This window comes from Cuculus canorus, chromosome 1, assembly GCF_017976375.1.
Source record: "Cuculus canorus isolate bCucCan1 chromosome 1, bCucCan1.pri, whole genome shotgun sequence".
NCBI classification, from domain to species: domain Eukaryota; kingdom Metazoa; phylum Chordata; class Aves; order Cuculiformes; family Cuculidae; genus Cuculus; species Cuculus canorus.
This window is the reverse complement of record NC_071401.1, coordinates 67,163,751-67,187,630: the sequence shown is the minus strand read 5'-3', so window position 1 is coordinate 67,187,630 and position 23,880 is coordinate 67,163,751. Positions and strand designations below refer to the sequence as shown.

Below are 23,880 nucleotides of genomic sequence, written 5' to 3'. Positions count from 1 at the left end.
CTACACTGTGTCAGCAATAAGGCCAATACGTTCCCATTTCTGTTCCAGAGTTGGGGAGAGGAGAGGAGAGGAGAGGAGAGGAGAGGAGAGGAGAGGAGAGGAGAGGAGAGGAGAGGAGAGGAGAGGAGAGGAGAGACAGAGAAAGAGAAAGAAGGAAGGAAGGAAGGAAGGAAGGAAGGAAGGAAGGAAGGAAGGAAGGAAGGAAGGAAGGAAGGAAGGAAGGAAGGAAGGAAGGAAAGAAAGAAAGGAAGGAAAGAAAGAAAGGGCTTCAAACCCAAAATATACTTTAAAGTGTCTCTTCAGCATTCTCCCAAAAGATTTGGCAGCATTAGGATGCTTGAGCATTGTGAGAACAAGATTAAAGTAGCAAAATCAAGAAAACAGACCAGACTAAGCAGACAAAGTAGCATGGAGAGGGCCGTGGAAAAGGAAGTTGAGGGAAGAATGCAGAAGTGGAGTTAATGAAGAAAAACTTAGGGAAAAGACAATAAGGCAACAGAGGAGGAGGAGAATCTTAGATGGGACAGGCCATTTGGAGGTGGTGGCAGAGCAGAAGCAGGTAGAGGGTTGGCTGTGTTGAAGAATGGCAAGTGACAGACAATTTGGAAGGAACACAAATTCGTTATTTGGCAAAAAGCAAATCGAATAAACTGACAATACTTCAGTGATTCCAGAAATGTTGCTCTAACAAGATTTTTTTGGTAACAAAGTGAAAGATGCTTGGTGTAATCAGAATAGGTATCGCTTTGGAAATGGGATAAAAGTAAAAAGAATCAGTACAAAAGAAAAGAATACCTGCAGGAAATATTCCTTTAAGAACATGGAGTCACTGGAAATAGGAAACTGATGTTGACTGTTATTTGTACAGGTTAGGAAACTGTTGTCACAGTCCTCACAGTGAATGCAGCCCAACCAGTGCAAGACAAAGACTGAAGGGCATAAATAGGGAACACAGGCTGTTTCCCATAATCTTTATTGGAAATGAAGAGAGAATTGTAGTGGGAGAGCTTGGATTTTATTGATAGATGATGTAGGAAAGCAAGATGAAAAAGTAAATTGTCAGCCTTGGCTTAAGAAAATATGCCAGAGGAAAGCAGACAGTAGAGAACAAGCTGTAACAAGAACTTCTAAGAGCAAGGCTAGCAACGGAACAAATAGCACTAAGGACACTTCCAAAACACCATTAATGCACACCTGAGAGGTGCGTGCTCAGTACCCACTTGCAGAAAAGAAGAGCAAACGTTGTTAAGCTTGACATTTAACTGCCAGGGTGAAAGCAAATCTGACAGTAATGAGAAGATGAAGGAAAGATGAAAGGTGCTTGGCTAGACCTTACTCCCCAGAGAAAAACAAGGCTGTACCAAGGCAGATCTGAGTCTCAATTCCCAGAAGTATTTTCAGGGAAATTAGCTTGGATCAAGAAAAAAAAAAAAAAAAAAAAGAGCAGATGTTCAGATCAGATAGAAATTATAATGGCTGTCAGCAAAAGGTCAATTACTTTGCATAGGGCTGTCCTGCAGATTTAAGAATATTCTCACTACTGTTTCCACTTTGAAATTTGTTTTATTTGCATTTCTTCTTGATCAGCATTTTGTTAACAACATTCTGTATCTTTAGAAATCAGAATACATTGTAAATTGCAGTACACATCCAGAAATGAGACAGGTTGCATTTCATCCACTGAAGTGATGAAAATTTCATCAGGAACAGAGCATTATTTGGTTAAATACAGTCAGCAGTTCAAACTAGCTGTGCTTATATCCTGTACATGCATTATGTTTGCACAAATTAGCAGAAACTGAGAACCCCAGTTTAGAACTTTGTCTTCCTTTTTTTCAGCAAGTATACAGACATGACTAAATACATTCCTTAAATATTGCAAAACCACAGTTAAAGTTTTAAATACTACACATTGCACAACAAGCTTTTTTTGGGGAAGCTGCAGAAATAACTAAAATACAGAACACATGGAAATAAATTACACATCAGCTAGTTTAAATGCTTAATAATTTTATAAAGGTTTATCAAGACCTTTTATAAAATGCTTATTTGATCTAATAATTAAAGCACAAAAAATAAATAGGATTTTTTGCCATTGACTTGAAGTGAAGCCAGATCAAACCCTTTACAGTCTCAAGGAAGTATGATTTTACTATATCTCAATAACACTCTTTGGGTTAAAAGCTTTAACAGGCATCATTTATCATGTGATTACCAATATCACTTGAGATATTAGTCAGTTTAAAGAAAAACCGTAACTAGTGTGTAATTAATAATGCAAAGCCCAATTAAGCAAACTACCATCTCCTCCCCTTTTTTTTTTAGTCCTGAAAATTCCACTCAAAATCTGCAAGTCATGTTTTTCATTAATTTCTACAGACTTTAAGGACTTTCATGGTAGCAATTCCTTGGGAGAAAGAAGCATGAAATGAGAACAGTGATTTAAGATGGCATGTTGTCATGAAGCCCCTTTTATCACATTACATGCCATACCCATTTCATGTTTTGAAGCTCTGTCAAGAACCTCATGGCAGGCCCATACAGAAAAGTTGCTTGATGAATGTGTCAATTTACAGTGGAGAAGCAACTCAAATTAATCTCAGTGTGCAGAGAGACAGCCTGTAGCAAGTTGGGTATTGTACATTCAAAACCTTTCTTAGTGCTTGCTGACTTCTTAAATAGTTAAAGTTCTGCTGAACATCATTAATACAATCCCTTACTGTTTTAAGGCAAGGATGTTAATAAGTTAATGGACAGGACACCGGACCATGTTGCAGTTCCCAGTCTGTCTAAGGATGTAAGTGAAATTGGGAGTACAGCAATAGCAGCATTTCTAAAATTCTTCCTCTCTTCTTCAGCTTATTTAAACATTAAGTTTATACACTGGATTTGCTTAATCTGTGTGTGTGTGTGTGTGTGTTTAGGGGTGGGGGAGGGAATAGGCAGTTCAGATTTCTCTGGGAATAGCAGAGAACTGCGATAATGAAACATGTACTTAAAGTTGAACAGAAATGTCAGACGTGTGAAGATTCCCTTACAGGGTCTAGTGTTGAACTCAGTTTTTAAAGTCCCATAAATCCTAATGGGCAAAGTATAAAATCCACAAAGATGTCCATGGCAAAATGACATGAATCAAGGGAGACTGTATTCTATAAATCTGTACAGGATGGGCCATTCTGCTTCAGTACTAACCAGTACAAGATTCAGGGGCAAACTCAAATGGGAAAATGTTGCTCATCTGCCAAGAGAAAAAAAGGAAATAGATTCAGGCAGGATGCTTCCTCCTTTTGTGTAATTACCTCTGCAAAAATCTGCACGACTAACAGAGTCTCTGGCAATGAGACAAGAAAAAAGAAAACGCTTACCATGTGTCTAAACAAAGTTCCCCTCCCCTGCATTCGTCTTTGATTCTTACAGAATATCAGGAACGGAAGTGATGCTGGCAGTCTTAAACTTGCCCAGGGGCTATAAGTGACTCCTGGTAGTTAAACCAGCATGGTGCCCAGCACTGGTTGGGGAATGACTGCCTCTCTTCATGCCTGAAGCAAAATCAGCTCAGCTACACTTAATTGGCTTCCAGCTGGTCAGAGCTCAGCAGCTGCCTCTGAGCTCTGCTCAGGGATTAACCTGTACAAGCTCAGGTCACTCACCCAGGGACCTAGGCTCCTCTTCAGCCCCATCGTGGTGTGGGCTGGTGTCCAGAGCTCACGTGCCTTCCCAGAGATGCTGGAAGACCTTCTCCACAGGCACAGAAACCTCATCTCAGTGTTTCTTTCCTAATGTAAGGGGGAGAATAGCTGTATAATTTGCAAACTGTGTAATGACTTGGCGGGTTAGCCATGGGACCTTTGTTACAGTAATACCCTTAAGAACTGCAGAATAAGTTTACCAGGGTATCTAGAGAAAGGACTGAAGGTGAATAGAAGACCTTTTAAGGCTTTTGGTATTATCACATGAGATGCCATAATGTATTTTCAACAAAGTTTGCTCTTTCCACGGTAGGAAAATCAGTTTTTCACGGCCTGAAAAATCTACCTATCTTTGGAGTTCCTTTTTTTTAAGAAAAGCATAACAAGCCCTTTAAAACTTGGTGAGAAAACAGAGTTAAGGGAGTGGCTTCACCCCTAGATGAGTTAGGGGTGGTTTGCAAATATCAGTTCCACAAGTGAGTTAAAAATACAGTGGTGGCTGGAGAAGTGCTGCAAAAAAATGAGGACTACAGGCTATTAAAAATACTTTTCCTGTTTCATAACAGGAAGAGGCTAGCTGAGACCATTTACTTAAATTCTTCTTATGAGAATGTTTATACTTGCGTTTGGATAATCCTTGTGGGGCCGACTTGGTTTGGGCCTTTAACGTGTTTAACCAGCTTTGTGTCAGTAAGAGATAAGTTACACTGGAGGCACGTTGTTTGAGCTACTTGCATTTTTTTTCTACTAAAAGAGGTAATTTCTGCTCAATTTTCTAGTGAAATATCAAATTAGATACTTAGGGGAAAAACACATGTAGAAAATATAATTTAGCAAATAAGGACCGCTTTAACAAAATAGTTCTTTAAAACTTAAAATATCTAACATTGCAGCTATTATCTTAAGAAGTACTTACAAACCAAAGGAGACCAAGCAGCAGTAATACCTCCACAATATATAGAGGCTTTCAAACACACCATTTGTTTTTTCTGTAAATCAGAACTTTATGTTTAGCACATAGTTTCCCTGTGGATCCACAGCAATAAGAGACAAAACAAACAGCTACAAAGTGTTTTTGAGCAGTGTTCAAGATGGTGCATTGCCTGTTTGAAATGACACATTTGTACATTGCAGGGTAGAGCTAGTATCCACCTATCCTTTGTAATTTGAAAGTCTGTGTTGGTTTATTTTAGCTCTGCTCCATGTAAGACAGGGCTATTTTGAAGCCTTTGGGGGAGGGCAAAAAAAAATGTCACTGTAACGTAACCATCCAGCATGAAATTTTAAGTGTTTGGAATGGAAACTCAGAAGATTTCTGTCTCAAAGTGCATTCGGTCATCCTTTACTGGGAACTGCTTTTAAATACTCTTCCACTGCTATGGCAGAAACTTCTCCATACCAGCTCTGGAGCCAGACGTGTTCAATGTTCATTTTCATGAAGAACCACTCATAGCTGCGAGGCCACTTTCTTACCACCGGATGCCTGGAAGGACAAAGAAAACCAAACCCAAAAAGAATGTGCCAAAGCATAAGCATTGTCTGCTTTTTTTCTGCAGTGCAGCATGCTCAGCTAGAGCAAAACCTGAGATCCTATAACCACCACCATTCATGTTTCTTGCCCTCCCTTGCAGTAAGGTTTATGATCTTCTACATCACAGTCTGAGGAGAACTGCACCGAAGGCAGCCAGTGAACACCACCTCCACCTGTAGCAGCACCCCATCTCTAAAGGTAGATGTTGTTTGAAAAACAGTTAGGAGAGATCCTCTGAGTGTGTCTCAGGGTTGTGTTTGTACCTGTTTTAAGGCAGCAATGTTCTGAAAATACCTCTTTGGTAGAAGTTGTTTTGGTTCAGCAGGAGAGCTAATAGAACTGGCTAGCAGGCAGAGCACAGCCTCTTAGAGGTGTTGCCTGCTACAGCCTTCTTGTCCTGTAATTCTGTCTCATTTCTTGGGTCTGCCTTTAAGCCAGCTCAAAGAGACCCTTCCTGCCAGCAATACTAAGTGTAGATGTCTGGTCCTCAAGCCCCAGTGAGTGCATCTGCAGAGGATGCCGTGGGATGCTCAGCAGAGGTGCATGGAGCAGATAGTACAGTTTGAGTCGTGGTGTTCGTGGGAGCATGGTGGAAAGTAGTGCAAGTCTGGGCAGGGTTGGCTCAGCTCCCTTCTGTCCCTGTACAAAACCCTGCAGAGGAGATGGTTAGTTTGGCACCCTCTGCACTGAGCTAGGTTTTCCCACCATTTTCTGGGTTTTCCCTTTGAGCACCCATGACCGTGGCATTGGGCAGTGGCTCCAGCTGCTGCTGGCATTGGATGGGGTGAGCTGCAGCAATCCTCACCAAATTTTTCTGGCTCTTGCTCCCAGCATCCGCTGCCAAGGTGCTAGTGAGCTCTGGCTCACAGAGGAATCAATTTTCTGCAAAGTTAGTAAAAAAAGGCTTGTCTCTGAGTAGGGGGCTGTGACTGAAGAGCACTACCTGTCCTAAGATGGGGAAGAATCATTAAAGGTAACATATACTCTTAGATCCAGGTGAAATATTTTCATAATCCCCAAATTATAAACCACCTGTCTTAGTAGAATCCAACAGTACTGACTAGTTGCATTTCCATATTTTCTCTACCCCAAGAGTTAAAACGAGGCTGCACAGCTCTGCCTGTCATTCCAAGCCACACAGGAGCCAACATGCTTCATGGCCCCAAGGTAAAGATCAGGCTTGTTACTTCTCAGATTTTCCACACCAAACAGCCGCATCAAACCTGCGGGCTGCACTGTATTATGTGCTGCTTATATACAGACCTGGAAAACATTGCTTGCTTGGCAAATTCCACTTCCTCTGGAGGCACCGTGACCATCTGTCCCATGAGAGTCAGCCTGGCACACCTTGGATCCTCTGGATCAATTAAATTTTTTCTGTTCACAGAGAAAAACTCTTATGTGTAATAGCTTGGTTTCTTTGTTAAGAGTTTCGAGGAAATATGAATTTCTGCTTGCACGTAAAAAGCTGCAATATTTTGTCAAGCCTTGCAGGTCTTCTCTACACCCACCTATAACATTCAGTAGGGCTGTTGAAAGAGTACTCACCTGAAGATCTCTGTTGTAGAGATTCGCTTAATTTATACTCTTAAAAATAGATTAATGTATGTTAGAGGGTAAAAAAAGGGGGGAAATGGCAGTTTTCCCAGACACATGTGCAGACCTGAATTCAGGATTCTGAACAGAATTACCGATATGGTTAATCTGTGCCTGTGCCTACAAAATAAGCGTGCATGTGTGTATTTGTGTGTAAAACATAAGGTCTTTTCCTTGTGCCTGCCTTGGAAATTCAATCTTTGTTCATTTTTTTACCCATTCTTCAACTGCTTTCCACCAAAGAGACAAGATCTATTAAAAAAAAAATTCCCCAGCTGCTTTCATCCTTCAGACCAGAAGTTACTTTTGTCTTTTTGGCTCTTTCTGTACAGTAATAATAAATAACCCCCATTAGTAGCTGTGGGGCAACTGCTGACTCTTGACATATATGATACAAGGTTATAAATCAGAAGTAAATTGACCAGTCAAAATAAAAAGTTGTATGAAAAGACTGCAAAGGTCTGATCCTGGTAAGTGCTGAGCAGCCCCAAGTCCCACTGCCAGCGGTCTGAGACTGCTCAGCATATCACAGGACTGTCACCCCACATAAGAACATAAGCCCGAAGAAACTACATTAGGAAATGAAGACTGCATTTCTTCTTCTCTGTGTGTTTTAATCAAAAGCAGCAAATCACAGTAAATTACATCTCATCTGTGTGTGATTTTGCTTAAAGATCTCGGCTTGAGCCCTTTAGCCTTAACTGCATGCAATCTGCAATGGTTGCTTTTTTTTTGTTGTTGTTGTAATTCTCGATATGTGTCTGTTGCATGCAGGAAACATATGGGCATTCTCCTGCAGCTAATTTAACACCTGCAGATTCCCCCCCAGATGGTTATGAAAGACTGTGTAGCTCACTGGATTAAGTATCTGCTTTTATAGATTGGCACATGAACATAGAGACAGGCAAGGAAGTATAGCGGGCTGATGGATACTCAGCTACGCCCAGGAAGCACATGGCACCATCTGTAGCCTGAGCTCCAAAGAGCCATTTGCATTCACATCATCTCTGAGATGTTTATTCAGCATCCTGTTCAGTCTGAAGCAGCGTTGTCTGAATACGATGTTCAGCTTAACGACCTTTGGACAAACTACTCGCACTCTTTTCCCTCTGCCATGGGAAAGCTGCCAAAGATCAAGCTCAAACTCTCAGTTCACATCAATAACTAATGGTCTCATTTTCTCTAGTATATTTTTTATCATTATGAGGTAATAGATAAATTGTGTTCTGAGTACCTGAAAATGTGCATTCCCTTCCCTGGCACTGGGTTTATTTTAGAGTGTATATTCAGAGTACAAACTTGTCTACCTGGTCACCTTGGCATGCTGATGATCCTCAACACTAACTCCTACTGTGCACTGAAGGTGCAGTCTCCCAGCCCGTTTACAGTGGACTGAGAGCGTCCGGTCCCTTAGCAGCACAGCTCCATGCCCCAGGGACATCCGTAGTTCCCAGCATTTCTGTTGCATAACCTTCGGGTTTTGTATGGCCGTTCAGCCTCCATGGTCCAAGGAGAAGCTCACCCACCAATCATGAATAAATATAGGTGAATACAGTGTCTGCAGCTATAGAGAGAGGAGCGGAATCACACAGACAAAGGGTATCTGCTGAGGCCCTGCACACCCGGCAGACAGGGCAATGCAGATTCATGCTCTTGCAATGGCTGGCCCTGGATAGCAGAGATTTAAAGTCCATTTGAAGTTATCTCCTGATCTATTGTTATCATTCGTGCTTAATCTGAAGAGCTTATCAACAGCCCTATGTACCTTTGCATATTTAACAACATTATTTTTACAGATATGGAAGGGACTTCACACTAGCAAAATTTCAGTTCAGAAGTTTGCTTTAAACTGCTCACTACGTATCTGTGTGTGTGGCTCTCCAGAGCCTAACAGTATCATAGAATATCTGAAGATCTGCAAAAAGCAGGCATATCTGCAAATGCCTTTCTTGGGTGTAGCTCCTAGGTAAGACATTGTTAATTACTTTCAGAGAGGAATTAGAAAGGGATTGCTATTAAACGACATCTGCATTTCACAGAATGGATCAAGGCAATGGATTTGGGTGTGATGAGGAGCAGTAAGAGATTTTGGTTTGACACCTCAAATTACAGTCATTTAGTCTTTTTGTCCAAGTACCAGTTTATTCTAAAAGCGTGTTCATTGATTTTGAGTAGGCAATAGACCTGATGTCGCTGTGTTTGAGCAGCGATTCTGCCTGCCTTTGCTGAGATGGTTTTGCCCCATAGGACTGGTGTCAGATGTGACTCTTACCTGATTTACAGAAAAAACAGCTCTCCACATGTCTGGCTGACAACAAAACCCACTCACTGTGCATACATATCTGGAATAGTATTATTTCTGCTTTGTTTTTTTATTTTTTTTTCCCCTGGCTCCTTCTTCTATTTGCAGTTTTCTCTATGTTCTTCTCTTATCAGTCAGGGTTTAACTAATTGACACACACACAATATTACCATTCCCAGTTGAAGTTATTCACTCTGAATTTTGCACATTGGAATAATATTCTGGAGGGTCAGTTTGTTTTTCTGGGAAGTGAAGCAAACAAATCATTTATTAAGATTATTTTAAATGAAGTTCTGGAAGAGCTGAGCAGGGCAATGATATGTTTGAGTTGAATACTCTGTGTTATTTTTATACTTTGTTGGCTTTGCTTTTACTGCTGCCACTTATCATAGGTTTTCTGTTTCAGAATAGGAACCTTGTATTCTAATCTTACATTATAGCATTAGAGTATTTCTTTTATCAAAGGAGCCCTTCATATTCTGAAGTAATCTGTTTCTGCATAGTTTGGCATAGTATTTCCCTAATAGCACATGATTACTTTTATACTTTCTGAACCACAAAAAAATCACTAAACTTAAAGCTACCACATCTACCTCTATTGTGAACAGGTCTTGAATTTTCACTGGTGTTACTGGTGCAACTAATGTAAATGTGGCTTATGCTTCCTGGTAGTAAAGGGATATAGATAGGGATATACCTCATATTTTTACTAAAAATAATAAAGGTAAAATTGCAATAAATCAGTATTCCTCCCTCACATCCATAGAGGTCTAGTAATGCATTCTAATTTTTAATTCATAAATTAAGAATTAGGAAGATAATTTCTAAGATAATTTCTTGCCTTCTGTATAAATAAACACATATTCAGCTCTCAGTCCATGGGTTCCCTTTACCTTTGCTGGCACAAGAACAAGTAGGTGCAGAGGAGTGGCTTTATATAACACTTGCACATTGCTGACTAGGGCCGAGGGGGAGGCACAGCCATGGGGAGGGACGATGTCGAGGAAACCTGAGGTGGCTTGTCAGGCTCTATCTTTACCAGAATCGGATTCTCTGCCTCCCTGGAGAGGATTTCATGAAGTCTACGACAAAAAGCAAACTGAAGGGAAGAGAAAGCAGAGAACTATGGAAGGAGACCAAGCAATAGGGGACACATTTATTTTTTATGCTTATGAAAACACATATCTTGTTGCAGAAATTTAAGAAAGACAGATTAAAATGGAAGAAGATTTTTATGCATTTTATAAGAACACAGTGCATTGAAAGATATTATCTTAGTTATCCATCTGATTTGTGGAAAGAGAAGAATTATCCCTTTTCCTCTGCTTATGGTAAGCAAACTAGGTATGCAAAGTTTAACCCAGTCCAGTCAGTTGTCTCTTCCAAGCATGTGAGATGAGAGTATAAACCATAGAAAGGTTCTAGCTTTACTGAGCTCAAGAAGAAGTCTATGTCCAAGTGAAATATGTTTCCCAACAGCGATGCAATGCCAGGGAGTGCATTGCTGATGAACATGTCAGCCTTATTTTACTGCATACCACTTCTGCACTTTCTGGGTCATGGTTCAAGAGTGGTTCAGAGTAAAGAGTGCCACCTACTCATTAAATAGTTTACTACACTAGCAATCTCTTGGATTTTAATTAGAAGGTTCCTATAGAACAACTAGCCAAGTCCAAATCTAACGAACTCATGTTCAGGCTGATGTGGTGGTGTTGGGACTTTGTTAGAATTCCCTTTTGCAGTTGAGATCTCTGCTTTGACTGACGATGCTCTGTCTCCTGGTTTCTGACCAAAAAATATCCCTGAGCATTATCTTCATTATTCTAAGCCCCTACAGTCTGTTACTGAGGTGAAATGGATCTGGCACACATCAGCAGTAAAGGCAAAACAGGAGTTTGGGAGGCATTTGGGAAAGAAAGCCAGGAAGGTGAGAGAGTTCAGTAATGCTTCAGGAATTGGGGGAGAAAGCAGGGGTCTATGGAGAGAAATCTCTGTTTTAGTTTTCCCCCCTAGCCTCCTTTTCCCACAAAGGAGCTGCCATCCTTCTCCTCTACCCCCCCTGAGGAGATAGGACCTTCTATCTTCCCTGTCAGGATACATAAATCCTCTTCATCTCCTCTGAACCTAGTTCTCCCCGCTCTGCGAGGAATCACTGCTTACACTCCTCTAGGCTGCCCAGGGAGGTAGTTGAGTCACCTTCCCTGGAGGTGCTGAAGGGCATGGTTTAGGGAGTGTTAGGAATGGTTGGACTCGATGACCCAGTGGGTCCCTTCCAACCTAGTGATTCTATGATTCTATGATTCGATGATTTCTTGAACAGAATGGGAAAGAAAAGAAAAGAAGTTGGGAAACAGCTTTCTCTTATTGCAGAAAACGGGAGTCACAGATCAAGAAGAAAGCCCCAGAGGACACTTTTTCTACATTTTCTTCTACTTGAGAGCATGCAGTTCATGCGTGGCATAAGGGCAATGACTGTCTCCATACATCCTAGCCTTTCTACAACAGCAGCAGCAGCCATTCAGAGTCATGCAGTGAGGAGGTGGGGACTGGCTGCTGGAACGACTCATCCCTGTCACCTCCTATAGACCAAAGGCAGGCACCTTGTCACCCTGTGCAGGGCTCCTGTTTGCCTAGCCCCAAAATGGGCATGAGGCTCAGAGTTCTTTTTCCTAGTATATATGATACATCATAGGATTTTTTGGTTCCCTAAAATCTACAGAAAGGAAGGGAGGAAATGCTGTGATCCCAGAGAATTATGGTAAAGCGCATGTAATTTTGATTCATAAATGTGATTAATTTTGAAAAGCAAGTTATCCTCCTCATACAATTAATTTGCTTACCACTAACTACCAGAGTCTCTGAAGCAGAAAGAATGTATTGGTGCTGCTAATCTATGTGGCCTGAACGTCAAACAAAATCTCTGCTGAAAGCAATTTTATAATCTGAAAAGCTGTTGCCGGCCTTCAGCTGGATACGGCTGAGCAGTTTTGACCTGCCCTGCTTTGATTTTGACAAGAATTTCTTTATCAGACGTGTCTGAGAGCCAGCAAAGATAGTTAAAAGACATTTTTTGCTTTTGCTTTTGGAAGAGCAGTCATCTGTTCTGAATCTGAAGTCAGGCTCTGGAGCTGAGGAGCATTGGTACCGTGGCTCTTCTGCATCTCAGTGAACATGTATTCATAGTATACCTATTTTCATGTTTTAAACAATTTCACTCTTCCAAGAAGATAATTCTTCCTAGGATGTTTTAATGAGAATTTGTTAAGTGAAGTCAATCTGTTTGTCTGTCTTCATTGGCAATAACAGCTCATTTCTTTGGCTGAACCCTATGCGTCAGACAGGAAACTTTTATATAGTTTAACCATAGACAATTCACAGGGAAAAAAAGGAAGAATCACAGCAACTATTTCTGTAAACAGAGTCAGAGAAACACATACTACTTCACTAGAAAGGGCTTTGGGGAAGTTGGTTATCTAAGAATACAGGAAAAAAATAGTAATTTAGAGCTATATTGTGTACAGTGGGTCATGATGATAGTAGGTTTCATATTTGAGTTTCTAACTTGGTATCTTCCTGATTTTTTTAAATACAGATTATTCAGGAACAGCTACTGACATAATTATTTGCATATGACTAAAAAGGGCAAATACAAATACCAGAACTAGAAATGTGTCTGCACCACAGGACCAGGAGGTGGATCTCAAAAACCGAGGGGTGTCTGTATTTAGCCTTTGTCTTCTGCATGCGTCATTTCTCTTTGCATGAAGGTGCAGCACCAGATTTGGTACATTCATCCTTCTATTAACAGACAGTGACTCTACAAACCCAGAGGTGGCTACATGTTGGATGTCCAAATGACATCTCAAAAGTTGTCTGCAACTCATGGAAGGTCTATTGTCTCTCGGGATTGCAGAGGAATGAAGTTAGTAGTTTATATATGCTGCTGATCAGCAGGAACCCTAAACCACCAAATTACTCTCCTCTTCCCATGGCCTGGTGGTACCTAGGAGTGCTGGAGAGGCTCAGTGCCTCCCAGTGAAAACTCAGCCTTTTCAGTGCAGAGTTTAGGAAACCTACAGAGCCAGCTTACATCCACTGAACACATCTGCCTGATCGTGCTGATCTGCTACCTCAAACTATAGATGAAGCATGGTGGGTAAAATGGCTTTGATGGCCATCCCTGATGCAAGTCATACACCAGGAGAGGAACCTGGGTCCCTCAAAATCACTCACAGCCTGCACCGTGGATTTGAAACACCATCCTCCAAACTAATAGCAAAGGAAAATAAACGCATGGACTGACCCCAAAGCTCGTTGCTTTTCTTTCTTTTTCCCCTTGAGTGAAAACCAGTTTCTGGCAGCTGTGTAACTGCTCCTTCTCAAAGAAAGCTGCAGATGGTCCCTACAAATGTGCTGAACCTGATGTCAAGGAGGCGACACACGTTTAAAATTAATTGCCTGTTTTCCAGACTGCAGCTGTAATGAGGCAGGCCCAGGAGCTTACTTGGAAAGAGAGATCCTTTGAGCAGACTGTGTGTTGGGAAATGTGTTTAGAACAATAGCTGCTCTATTCTTTAATGTCGGGCTCAGTCTTGCTCCCTCTGAAAGCTATAAGAATGAGACTCACTCTTTTCAGCTTGTCTGTGGAATAGACATGCCAGCTTAGTCTATTTATAGGCCTGAATCATTTAATTTTTCTTGCCTCTTATCCATTTATCAGCTTTCAGATCGAATGCAATGTAGTGGCTAATGAATGTTTTCTGTAGCCTGGCCATCAGACAGCCTTCTCAGAGAAGTACAGCCCGTCTCCCTGTGGGAAATGGCAATCTCTAGGTCAGAGATGAAGAATCCAGACTGTAGCTGCAACATTATTATGTCTTGCAATTACTGCCTATTCAGATGCATCACAGCTCTCTTTCTTTCATTATTAAGTGTTATCTCTCTTATTAGTTTAGGCTTTTCAGATTTTCTCTCCAGCTGATTAAACATTAAGGCTTGAGTACCAAAAAGGCCACTCTTTATTCCTTACATCCCTGAGAGTGAAAATATTTATTGTCATCATTTGAAATTTGAGTCTGTTCTGAAACAAAAGAAATTAAATCTGCTACTAAATAAATTTAATATCAAACTGATGTACACACACACTAGTCACCTGATACTCATTAGATACAAGAAGACTATTGAAATGTCAGCTGTATTTTCTTTCTAAAGGCCAGAGATTTCTTTTGCATGCAATAGGTCAGAAGCATTTTTCACCAGAGTGCCAAATTCTCCCAGGAGCATTGACTACAGGCATCAACCAGCTTTCACATTTATTTTAATCCTTACAACTCACAGTAGGTTAATAATGAAATACTAATAAAATTCCACATGAAAACAAGCTACAAATACACTGCTGGCATACAAGGACATGAACTTTCTCTCACAGAGCTAAATTCATTTAGTTATTTTGTATAATTATTTTGAAGCCCAAACAATTATGACATCCTTAACCAAGAAAACTTTTCAGTGCTGACATGCTTCCTGACTGTGAGACACCCCCAAAGCTTGCTCACATTTTCCTAGTTATGAGCAAACCCACAAACTGCAGCTCAACAAATGCCCTGGCTTTTCATTCCCCGTAATCGCTTGTTCTTTGCACTAATGCCAACCAACATCTGTTCCAGATAAGAACTTCAAAAATAATGAAAACAAGTGGAATCCAAGAACAAAATAAATAAATAATGCTAAAAACACTGATTAGACTCTGGATCTTTGTACTCAATTCAGTAGTAAGTTCAATATTTAGAGTATAGTTACATGCTGAAATAGACATGTCCTGTTTTCCTCCTCCTTTCCTCCTTTGCACTCCTCTGGCTCTTGGATCCAAGTTACTAACCCCATAGAAATCTAATTAAAAAAAGGGAAGAGGTTTCTGCTGGGGCACTGAGCTAAAATAGGCCCACTATATGGTCATCTGAAGGGAGGGGTGGGATTGCATGGCCAGAAGCAGTAGGGGCCATGGGAAAAAAGGTGAAGGACTGGCATAAAACCTTATTCTTGTCATTGGGTTAATTTTCTTCAGATTTATGTTTCAACTCAGGGTCAGGCAAAGCCCAGAGCTGGTGGAGACTGGGGAGGCCACAGCACATCATGGTGGCTGGTCGTGGGGAGGGGAGAGTAGGGATGTGGCAACTAGTAATGAGTTTGGCCTAAGCTGTCTTGAAAATCCAGGTTTAGCTCCCTGGTGGTGCCCAGAGAACTCTTGTCAGAAAGCATGGTATCAGGCTGCAGAAGGGACAAAAGAGTCAGGTGGCAGAATCCAGGCTGCAAGACAAACAGCAGCACATTCTGGCACATGGAACAAAAAAGGCAGTGGTTTAGTTTGGAAATTAATAGTTACTTATTAGAAAACAAGCAAATAAATATTCTCAAAGGGTTGTGATACATATGAATTTAATATTTCTACAAATCCTGTAGTATTTCTCTTTAGCTGGTGAGTTGGCACTTTCCAAACAGGTAGATCAGGTGGTGATGTTACTAAAACATAAAAGACAAAGACTTCCAAGAGTGGATGTTTAAAGTCAGGGATAAAAGGCTACACTTAAGTGCCTAACTGGGTGTGTAGTTTTCAGAAGTGAAAACAGGCCATTGGGTAAGTGGTAGGACATCAAACTTAATATACATTTTTAAGCACTTCGTCTAGATATTCAGGTCACACTTTGTTTGAATGAAAATACTTCAAAAGCAGCAGTAAGTTCCATTAGCCTGTTAGGAAATAACCGATATATTTACTTAAATTTGAAATTATTAATGCAAAATATTTAATGAAATAATTTTAAGGACCAAGCAGAATCATTCTGGTCCTAATCACCACTCTGATGACCTTCTCAAGCATTCGAAGTCAAATTACCCTAACAAATGTTGTGACAGAAAGTTCCTATCATGTGTCTGATGTTGCAAGAGGAAGCCTTGATTTCCATTCCTTGTGAATGCGATGTAAGTCTTAAATCACTTGTACTGCTTAAGACTAAGAAACCTTCCATTTTGCCATCGTATAACTCTTAAGAAAACATATAGTGTGTTCTGGAGGCAAACGCAGACAAGTGCAACCATAATGTGCGATATATTTGCCATTCATCATTCCTTTTTCCAGTGGTGTTCTCAGCTAGTGGGCTTGAGAGGTGGGATAATACGCAAGGCAATTACCAGCTGGGGAATATGATCCAGTTCTTAAGATAAACCTCTCCTCCCCACAAAAGAACCCTAAAATGGGGTAAAAACTTTCAATCCTGTTTCTTTCTGAAGCAGCCTGTAGTTTCCAGTTCTTCCCCCTCTCTCTAAGCTAACATCTGCTTTGGTAACAGAGCCCTGTCTGACACAATTTTGGTGTCATGTACTTAGTCACGTAAAGAGGCCTTTGGAAATAACGCTTCACACAAGAGTGACCCAGTCAAGTTTGCCACATGTTTGGCTGTAAACAGACATATGGCAGGGATACGTCTTTTTCAAGGAGACAAGCATTGGAAGGGAAAACTGAATCATTGTCAAGTTTATTTACATACATTTTACACATGTAATGCTTCAGTGATATGGAATTTATTCACTGTACATATGATTAGGAAGAAAGAAGTCAACTTACTACTATCTCTGGAGAGACAAACCTGGGGCCGGCTGTAGATGGGTAAATCTCAGACCTGGCTTCCTTTATGTGGGATGTTGATTACTGACTATTTACGATATGCAAGGTGCCAAAAATTTGTGATGATACTATATTCAATCACATCCTCTGAAGAAGTGGAAATTAGACTGAATGGCATGGTCTTGAGTATATAACTTGTAAACTGGGAGCCTGAGGTCCCCCTATAGACTCTGGGGAACTAAAGCTCTGTCAAGGCAACCAGCAGGACCTATAGAGCTGTTCAGTGGAGCAAAGGGTATCTGCTTTACCATGACTTGGGTACCCCCCGAAACAATATGGACTTTATTGACTAGATCACCATGGGGTATAATAGGATCTTGAACACGTAGATTTTACCTGGCACCTCCAAGAAGACATTAAAATGTAGGTATATTACTGTGCAAGCTGAAAGCCCCTGCAGCTCTGGATGGTACAGCATACTTCAATGACACTTCTGCTTTTCTTTACCAGACTTTACTGGGACAGCCTACTGCAAAACAAATCTAAGGACGAGCCTGTAGCTGATGGTGAAAGCCAAAAATAAATGTGAGGCACTGAAGGTGGTAACCCAGCATTTTTTTCTGAGGACTTTTTTCTCACTGAAGGTGGTAGTAGGCAGCTAAAACTCTGTTACCTGCAGAAATTTCCGTCTGCCTCTGGCAGGGTCACAGAAGCCACGGAATTCTTCAGGAGATCTACCACAGTGTTATCCTTCGGTGTCACATAAAAGAAAGGGATTCCAGTGCTGTTATTGACAGGACCATCACTTAGAAGTAAACAGTTCCCATAGGGCATACCTTGGATCTGCAAAATTCAAATAAGCAACTGGTTACATCTTTGCATATGGACAGTTTACAATGTCCCGATTCCCTGAAGGGCTCTAGCAGGGGGGACAGTAACCCCTCATTGCTCAGTCTCCCACTTTCTGTTGTCATCGTGAATAAGACAGTCTTTCTTCTAACTTAGATAAATCATGCATCTATGAAAATAGATCTCTCCTCTATTTCTTCTTTCCAGTCCTGTCCATGACACTGCAGAGTACGTTTTTTCTTCCACCAACTGCATTAAAATCAATGCCCTCAGCGTCAAGAAATATTTGCTCCAGAACAGTGCTGACACCTTTCTCAAATCCAAAAGAATACAGAGCCTAATTTAGCCTTGATTCAGCCTGCTTTTGCCACTAATTTTGCCTACTCTTTTGACTTCGATTTGCGAAGAGAGAGGGGAACACATTTTAGCTAGACTTGTGTTTAAAATAAATCTGGACATCAGCTCCATTGCCTGGGCAAGAACACCATCTATATGGGGGGTGGGGTGGGTGTGTTTGTGTCTCAGACATCAAAACAGCCAGAATAAACTTTCCTCCCACATGCAAAGAGGGACACCCAGGAGTCAAGTTTTCAAAAAGTTTTCTTCTATACACTGAGCTGTGTACACACAGTGGATACAACACAAGCAAAAATATCCTTGCCCACTAGTAACACACATTAATATTCTCCATAATGATTTATACTCCTGCTATGCTTTTTCATCCTATTATAAATCACAATGACAGATACTTACTAAATTACTATTTTTTCATTTCTTCAGAGATTTCTTTCCTCATGGTCAATTAGATGTTAAATAGTAAAATTATGAGTCGACACATTAATTCAATGTAACTGGCAAATCCTTTGCACTAAAATCAAATTAAGTATGAATAGTTAATAAGAAAACCCTGGATAATATTACCTGGATTGCATGCTTTCTCATTTTTACTGTTCATATGCGTTTAAAATTTTAATGTTTATAACTGGACTTTGTTAGCATTCCTTAGAAGGAATGCTTTAATGCAGCTACATGACTTAGAAATTACAAATATCTGTTTATTATTAAGAGTTACAAAGAAAAGAAAATTAGTAGTCATCAGTAATATTGCAGGACATGTTTCCATAGCCTAAAATGCTCAGTCTGTTGTGCATGGTTGATGTTACAGTGGATTCTCGAAAAGAACTGAGATCGCCGGCAGCATAACTCACCATTCACAGCAGCAACACTCCCTCATCAAATGTATGTCCAGCTTGTTATTTAATGGTATATTTATTTAAGCCGTTGCTTTGTATTTCACAATAACATAAACTGCCACTAAGTCAGTCAAGCTTTCTGAAGATGGATTCAGCACAGGAAGGACATGAATCTGTTAAAGTGAGTCCAGAGGAGGGCTACAAAGATGATCAGAGGGCTGGAGCACTTCCCATATGAGGACAGCTGAGAGTCAGAGTTGTTCAGCCTGGAGAAGAGAAGGCTCGGAGGAAACGTTATAGCAGCCTTCCAGTACTTGAAGGGGGCTACAGGAAAGCTGGGGTGGGGCTCTTTATAAGGGACTGCAGTGACAGGATGAAGGGTAATGGTTTTAAGCTAAAAGTGGGGAGATTTAGATTAGTTATTAGGAAGAATTTTTTCTACAGTGAGGATGGTGAGGCACTAAAACAAGCTGCCCAGAGAAGTCATGGATACCCCATCCCTGGAAGTGTTCAAGACCAGGTTGGATGGGGCTTTGAACAACCTAATCCAGTGCGAGGTGTTCCTGACCATAGCAGGGGGGTTGGAACTGGATGATCTTTGAGGTTCCTTCCAAACCAAACTGTTCTATGATTCTATGAAGATTAATGTGCTAACTTTGCCTGTTTTTTAATTGTACATTAATCAATCTGTGAGTGCTTTCAAGAAAATGTGAAGGTGTATTCTTTCGTCCTTTTTGTTTCTTTCTTTTGTCTGAGTGGTATCGGATGCTGTTTCTAATTCCAAACTTTCATTTTAAAAAAGGAAATATTTAAACACTCATGACTCTGTTTGTTCAGCGCAGCCCAGTTATTTTGCTTAATGCTCCTGACAGAGAAATTACCCTTTAAGCTACTATAGCTTGACCGCTGCAGGACAGACAGTTTTAGCAGTAGCAGAGCTGGGTCTCCCTCTCTCCCGTTTCCCCTGATAACAGCCAGAGCCCAGGGCAGGTGGAGGAGGCTCAGGCCCTGCTCACCCCCTATTGGTAGGGGCTGGCAGCAGGCTGGAGGGTGCAAACATCCATCCCTGGCAAACAGGAATGAAAAAGCCTGGTTCTGGCTTAAATATTTTGCTTTCTCTGTGCCTTTCAGGTGATACTGAAAATGCCAGCAAATAAAACTCTCTCTGATGCATTTTTGAGTTTTAGAAAGCGAGCATCCTTTATCAGGCCTGGGCAACACAAGGGAGCGATCTGCACCAGTCACATGAAGCAAGACAAGAGCTGGTTAGAGAATATATTTACCACTTACATGCATCTGGATAAATTTTCCCAGAATCTTATGCATATTCTACTAATTTACAAGGTCTAATTTTAATGTTATTATGAAACTTTGCAACAGTCCAAACTCTTACTAATTTGGAGCTTTGGAGCCATCTCTCTGTCTGACCTTGCATATGAGATAGAAAGAAAACTCCAAACAGAGGTGATTATAGAAGACAGATCTGTTCAGCACAGCTTATACTGAACACAAGACATTATCATCTTCAAAGAAGAAATAGTGTCTGGAAAAAAAATAGTGTTTTAAAGAAAACATGCTATGGGAGGGACCTTCTGTCTGTCTTTCAAAAAAAAAAAAGAAAACAATGGAAGGATCATAGAATCATAGAATAGTTTGGGTTGGAAGGGACCTTGACGATCATCCAATTCCAGCCCCCCTGCCATAGACAGGGACACCTCCCACTTGAACAGGTTGCTCAAAGCCTCATCCAACCTGGCCTTGAACACCTTCAGGGATGGGGCAGCCACAGCTTCCCTGGGCAACCTGTGCCAGTGCCTCACCACTCTCATGGTGAAGAAACTCTTCCTAATGTCCAGTCTAAATCTGCCCCTCTCCAGTTTATACCTGTTCCCCCTCATCCTATCACCACAAGCCTTTTTGAATAGCCCCTCCCCAGCTTTCCTGTAGCCCCTTCAGATACTGGAAGGTCGCTATAAGGTCTCCTCAGGCCCTTCTCTTCTCCAGGCTGAACAAGCCCAACTCTCTCAGTCTGTCCTCGTAGGGAAGGTGCTCCAGCCCTCTGATCATCTTTGTAGTCCTCCTCTGGACCCGTTCCAACAGCTCCATATCCTTCTTACATTGAGGATTGCAGAACTGGACACAGTACTCCAGATGAGGTCTCACAAGAGAGGAATAGAGGGGCAGAACCCCCTCCCTCGCCCTGCTGGCCACGCTGCTTTTGAATGATGAAGCTTGGCTTTAGCTTGAATCAAAATATCGCTTTTTTTGGTACCAGTAATTACTTCTTGTATCACTGGTGTGGGGTGTTTTTTTCTTAGCCGGACTCCAAACGTCATTTCTCTCCCTAGAAGGAGTTTTTTTAACCAGTTTATCCGCGCGTTTTGCCGCTGCTGCTACCGCCGCGGGGCCAAAGCGCCGCTCCCGGTGCTCGGCATCCCGGGGGGGAACCGGGGGCATTCCGGGGGTATTCCGGGGCGTCCCGGGGGGGCATCTCGCGGCATCCCCGGCATCCCGGGGGGCATCCCGCGGCATTCCAAGGGGTATCCTGGGGCATCCCGCGGCATCCTGGGGGCATCCCGCAGCATCCCGGGGGGTATCCCGGAGGGCACGGTACCTTTCCTTGCGCCGCCCGCGTAGCCACGAAGCCCCAGGTGTTGTACCGGGCGAGGTACCGGGCGGTGCCAGCGCTTCCCGGCGCCCCGACTCCCTCCCGTGGGTAGGAAAACATCCTGGATGGCGCATCCCTCATCCCGGCTCGCCGCGCCGCCGGCACCGAGCTGAGCGCCGCATCCTCCCGGTAGGGCGAGGCTGGGTAGCTCCGCTTCCAGAGGCCGCCCGGCTCTTCCAGCAGCGCGGGGAGAGCCTCCTCGGTGGAAGAGCTGTGCAGCTCGTCGGCCGGCGCTCCTTCCTCGGGCAGCGGCCAGGACACCGAGCTGACCACCACGTAGCCCGCGGCGCCGCCGCAGAGCAGCGCCGGCAGCCACCAGCACGCCCGCAGCCACCGCCTCGGCGACATCTTCTGCGGCGGCTCCGGCACCTCGGCGGCACCCCCTCCCGGCGCCCCGCAGAGCTGCCGCAGCCTCCCTCCTTCGCACCGCCCGCACGCCTTCCTTTCGGGCCCTCTCCCGCCACCCCCGTGCGGTTTGGGGTATCCCGGGTGTCGGGGGTGCCCACCCGCAGCCCGCCGGGACAGACCCCCGCGGCTGGGGCGGGGTTCAGCCTCTCGTGGCTCTGCAGCCACGCAGGGGTGAGCCCCGGGCGTGGGTCTCACAGCGGGGTTATAGAGTCATGCAAGGGTTTGCGTTAGAAAGGACCTCAAAGCCCATCTTGTTCCAACCCCCCTGCCATGGGCAGGGACACCTCCCACTTGAACAGGTTGCTCAGAGCCTCGTCCAACCTGGTCTTGAACACACCCAGGGATGGGGCAGCCACACCTTCCCTGGGCAACCTGTGCCAGTGCCTTAATGGCGCCCATAGGAAAAAAATAAATTCCTAATATCTAATCTAAATAATGGAATCATAAAATAGTTTGGGTTTGAAGGGACCTTAAAGATGATCCAGTTCCAACCCCCCTGCCATGGGCAGGGACACTTCTCACTGGATAAGGCTGCCCAAGGCCCCATCCAACCTCCAGGGATGGGGCATCCACAGCTTCCCTGGGAACCTGTGCCAGTGCCTCACCACTCTCATGGTGGGGAAATTCTTCCTTACATCTAATCTGCCCCTCTGCAGTTTATACCCATTGCCCCTCATCCTATCACCACAAGCCTTTGTGAACAGCCCCTCCCCAGCTTTCTTGTAGGCCCTTCTCAGGTACTGGAAGGTTGCTGTAAGGTCTCCCCCCAGTCTTCTCTTCTCCAGGCTGAACAACTCCAACTGTCTCAGCTTGTCCTCATGGGGAAAGTGCTCCAGACCTCTGATCATCTTCATGGCCCTCCTCTGGACATACTCTAGCAGATCAGTGTCCTTCCGGTGCTGAGGACTCCAGAAACGAACACAGTACTCCGGGTAAGCATTTATGTCAGATGAGACTCCAGGTCTCATGAGAGTGAAGAAAGGGGCAGAATCAGCTTCCTCAGCCTTCTGGTCACCCTTTTTCTGATGCTGCCCAGGACAGAGTTGACTTTCCGGGCTGCAAGTGCACATTACCAGCTCATGTTGAGCTTCTGATCCACCAGCACCCCCAAATCCTTCTCTTGAGGGCTACTCTCATCCCATTGTCTGACCTGTGTTTGCATGTCATTTGCTGGGGACTTTTGTGGCTGCTGGACTGTCTTAGTCAGATGTGCAGTCGGGCAGTTATTTCACAGAATAGTTCTCTATATGTACTGCAAAAACAGGTACATGAAACCACCAAGGTGGAAGCGGTGCAGTCTCTCCATTTATTATGATAGAAAAGGGAGAATCCACGAAGAAGCATGCCTATGTGAATGCTCCCATTGCAGGGAAAGCTTCATTTGGTCACTGGGGTTGGGCAACAGCAAGACCTCAAGTCCTAGAAAGGCAGACCTCATTAGTTGTGGTTTTCATTTCATGGGATTCATTTTGACGTGTAAGTATGTGGAGCTGCTATTAAATTATATGTTTCCCAGGCAAGGTTTTAATTAAGCAAAGATTTGAATGTGTATTTGAGTTTCTATCAATGGCCCCGTTTAGTAAAGGCGCTTTTGCATCCCTGCCCCTTGCCTATTCTTGGCAGTACACTCCTTCAATATGGCAATGTAAACTTATAATTCTTTAAAATATATGCTTGTAAACTTTCATTGCATTCATGCATATTATTTAAGGAGTACAGGTTCAATAGGAGACAGGAGGAATGAATTTCACGGGAGCCTTTGCCTTGTGCAAGGTTCTAAGATACATCTAATATACCTTTGTTTTCCATAACTGTGAAGAACACATCACGAGATCAGTGTGCCGTTACAACTGCTGCTTAATTGCTCCGTGAGAATATGTTACGTATCTAGTCTAGAATATAAACTTCTATTTATAAAAGTGGGCTGAAGGACCGAGTATTTTTAGTTTATATTTTTCATAGACCCTCTGTTGTGCTTTTTAGCTTCACTGTAAAAAAACTGAAGGAATGGTGAAAATGCTTA

The 23,880-nt window shown here is 42.7% G+C and overlaps 1 protein-coding gene across 1 annotated transcript; it reads right to left on the bottom strand.

Annotated features, from left to right (window-relative positions):
• Positions 1 to 1,449: 1,449 nt before the first annotated feature.
• CREG2 (cellular repressor of E1A stimulated genes 2) lies at positions 1,450 to 21,976 on the bottom strand. The gene is made up of 4 exons (XM_054055444.1): positions 21,396 to 21,976; positions 17,413 to 17,582; positions 6,484 to 6,597; positions 1,450 to 5,172 (listed from the first exon to the last, which is right to left on the bottom strand). The coding sequence occupies exons 1-4, from the start codon at positions 21,795 to 21,797 to the stop codon at positions 5,025 to 5,027; spliced, it is 834 nt and encodes a 277-aa protein (XP_053911419.1). The 5' UTR covers positions 21,798 to 21,976; the 3' UTR covers positions 1,450 to 5,024.
• Between the last annotated feature and the right edge of the window lie 1,904 nt (positions 21,977 to 23,880).

Coding starts and splice junctions, on each gene's coding strand:
- CREG2 (XM_054055444.1), bottom strand. CDS start 21,797: ATGTCGCCGAGGCGGTGGCTGCGGGCGTGCTGGTGGCTGCCGGCGCTG. Junction 6,598..17,412: donor GCAGACGGAAATTTCTGCAG/GTAACAGAGTTT, acceptor CTCTGTGAACAG/AAAAAATTTAATTGATCCAG. Junction 5,173..6,483: donor AAGCAAGCAATGTTTTCCAG/GTCTGTATATAA, acceptor TTGTCCTTCCAG/GCATCCGGTGGTAAGAAAGT.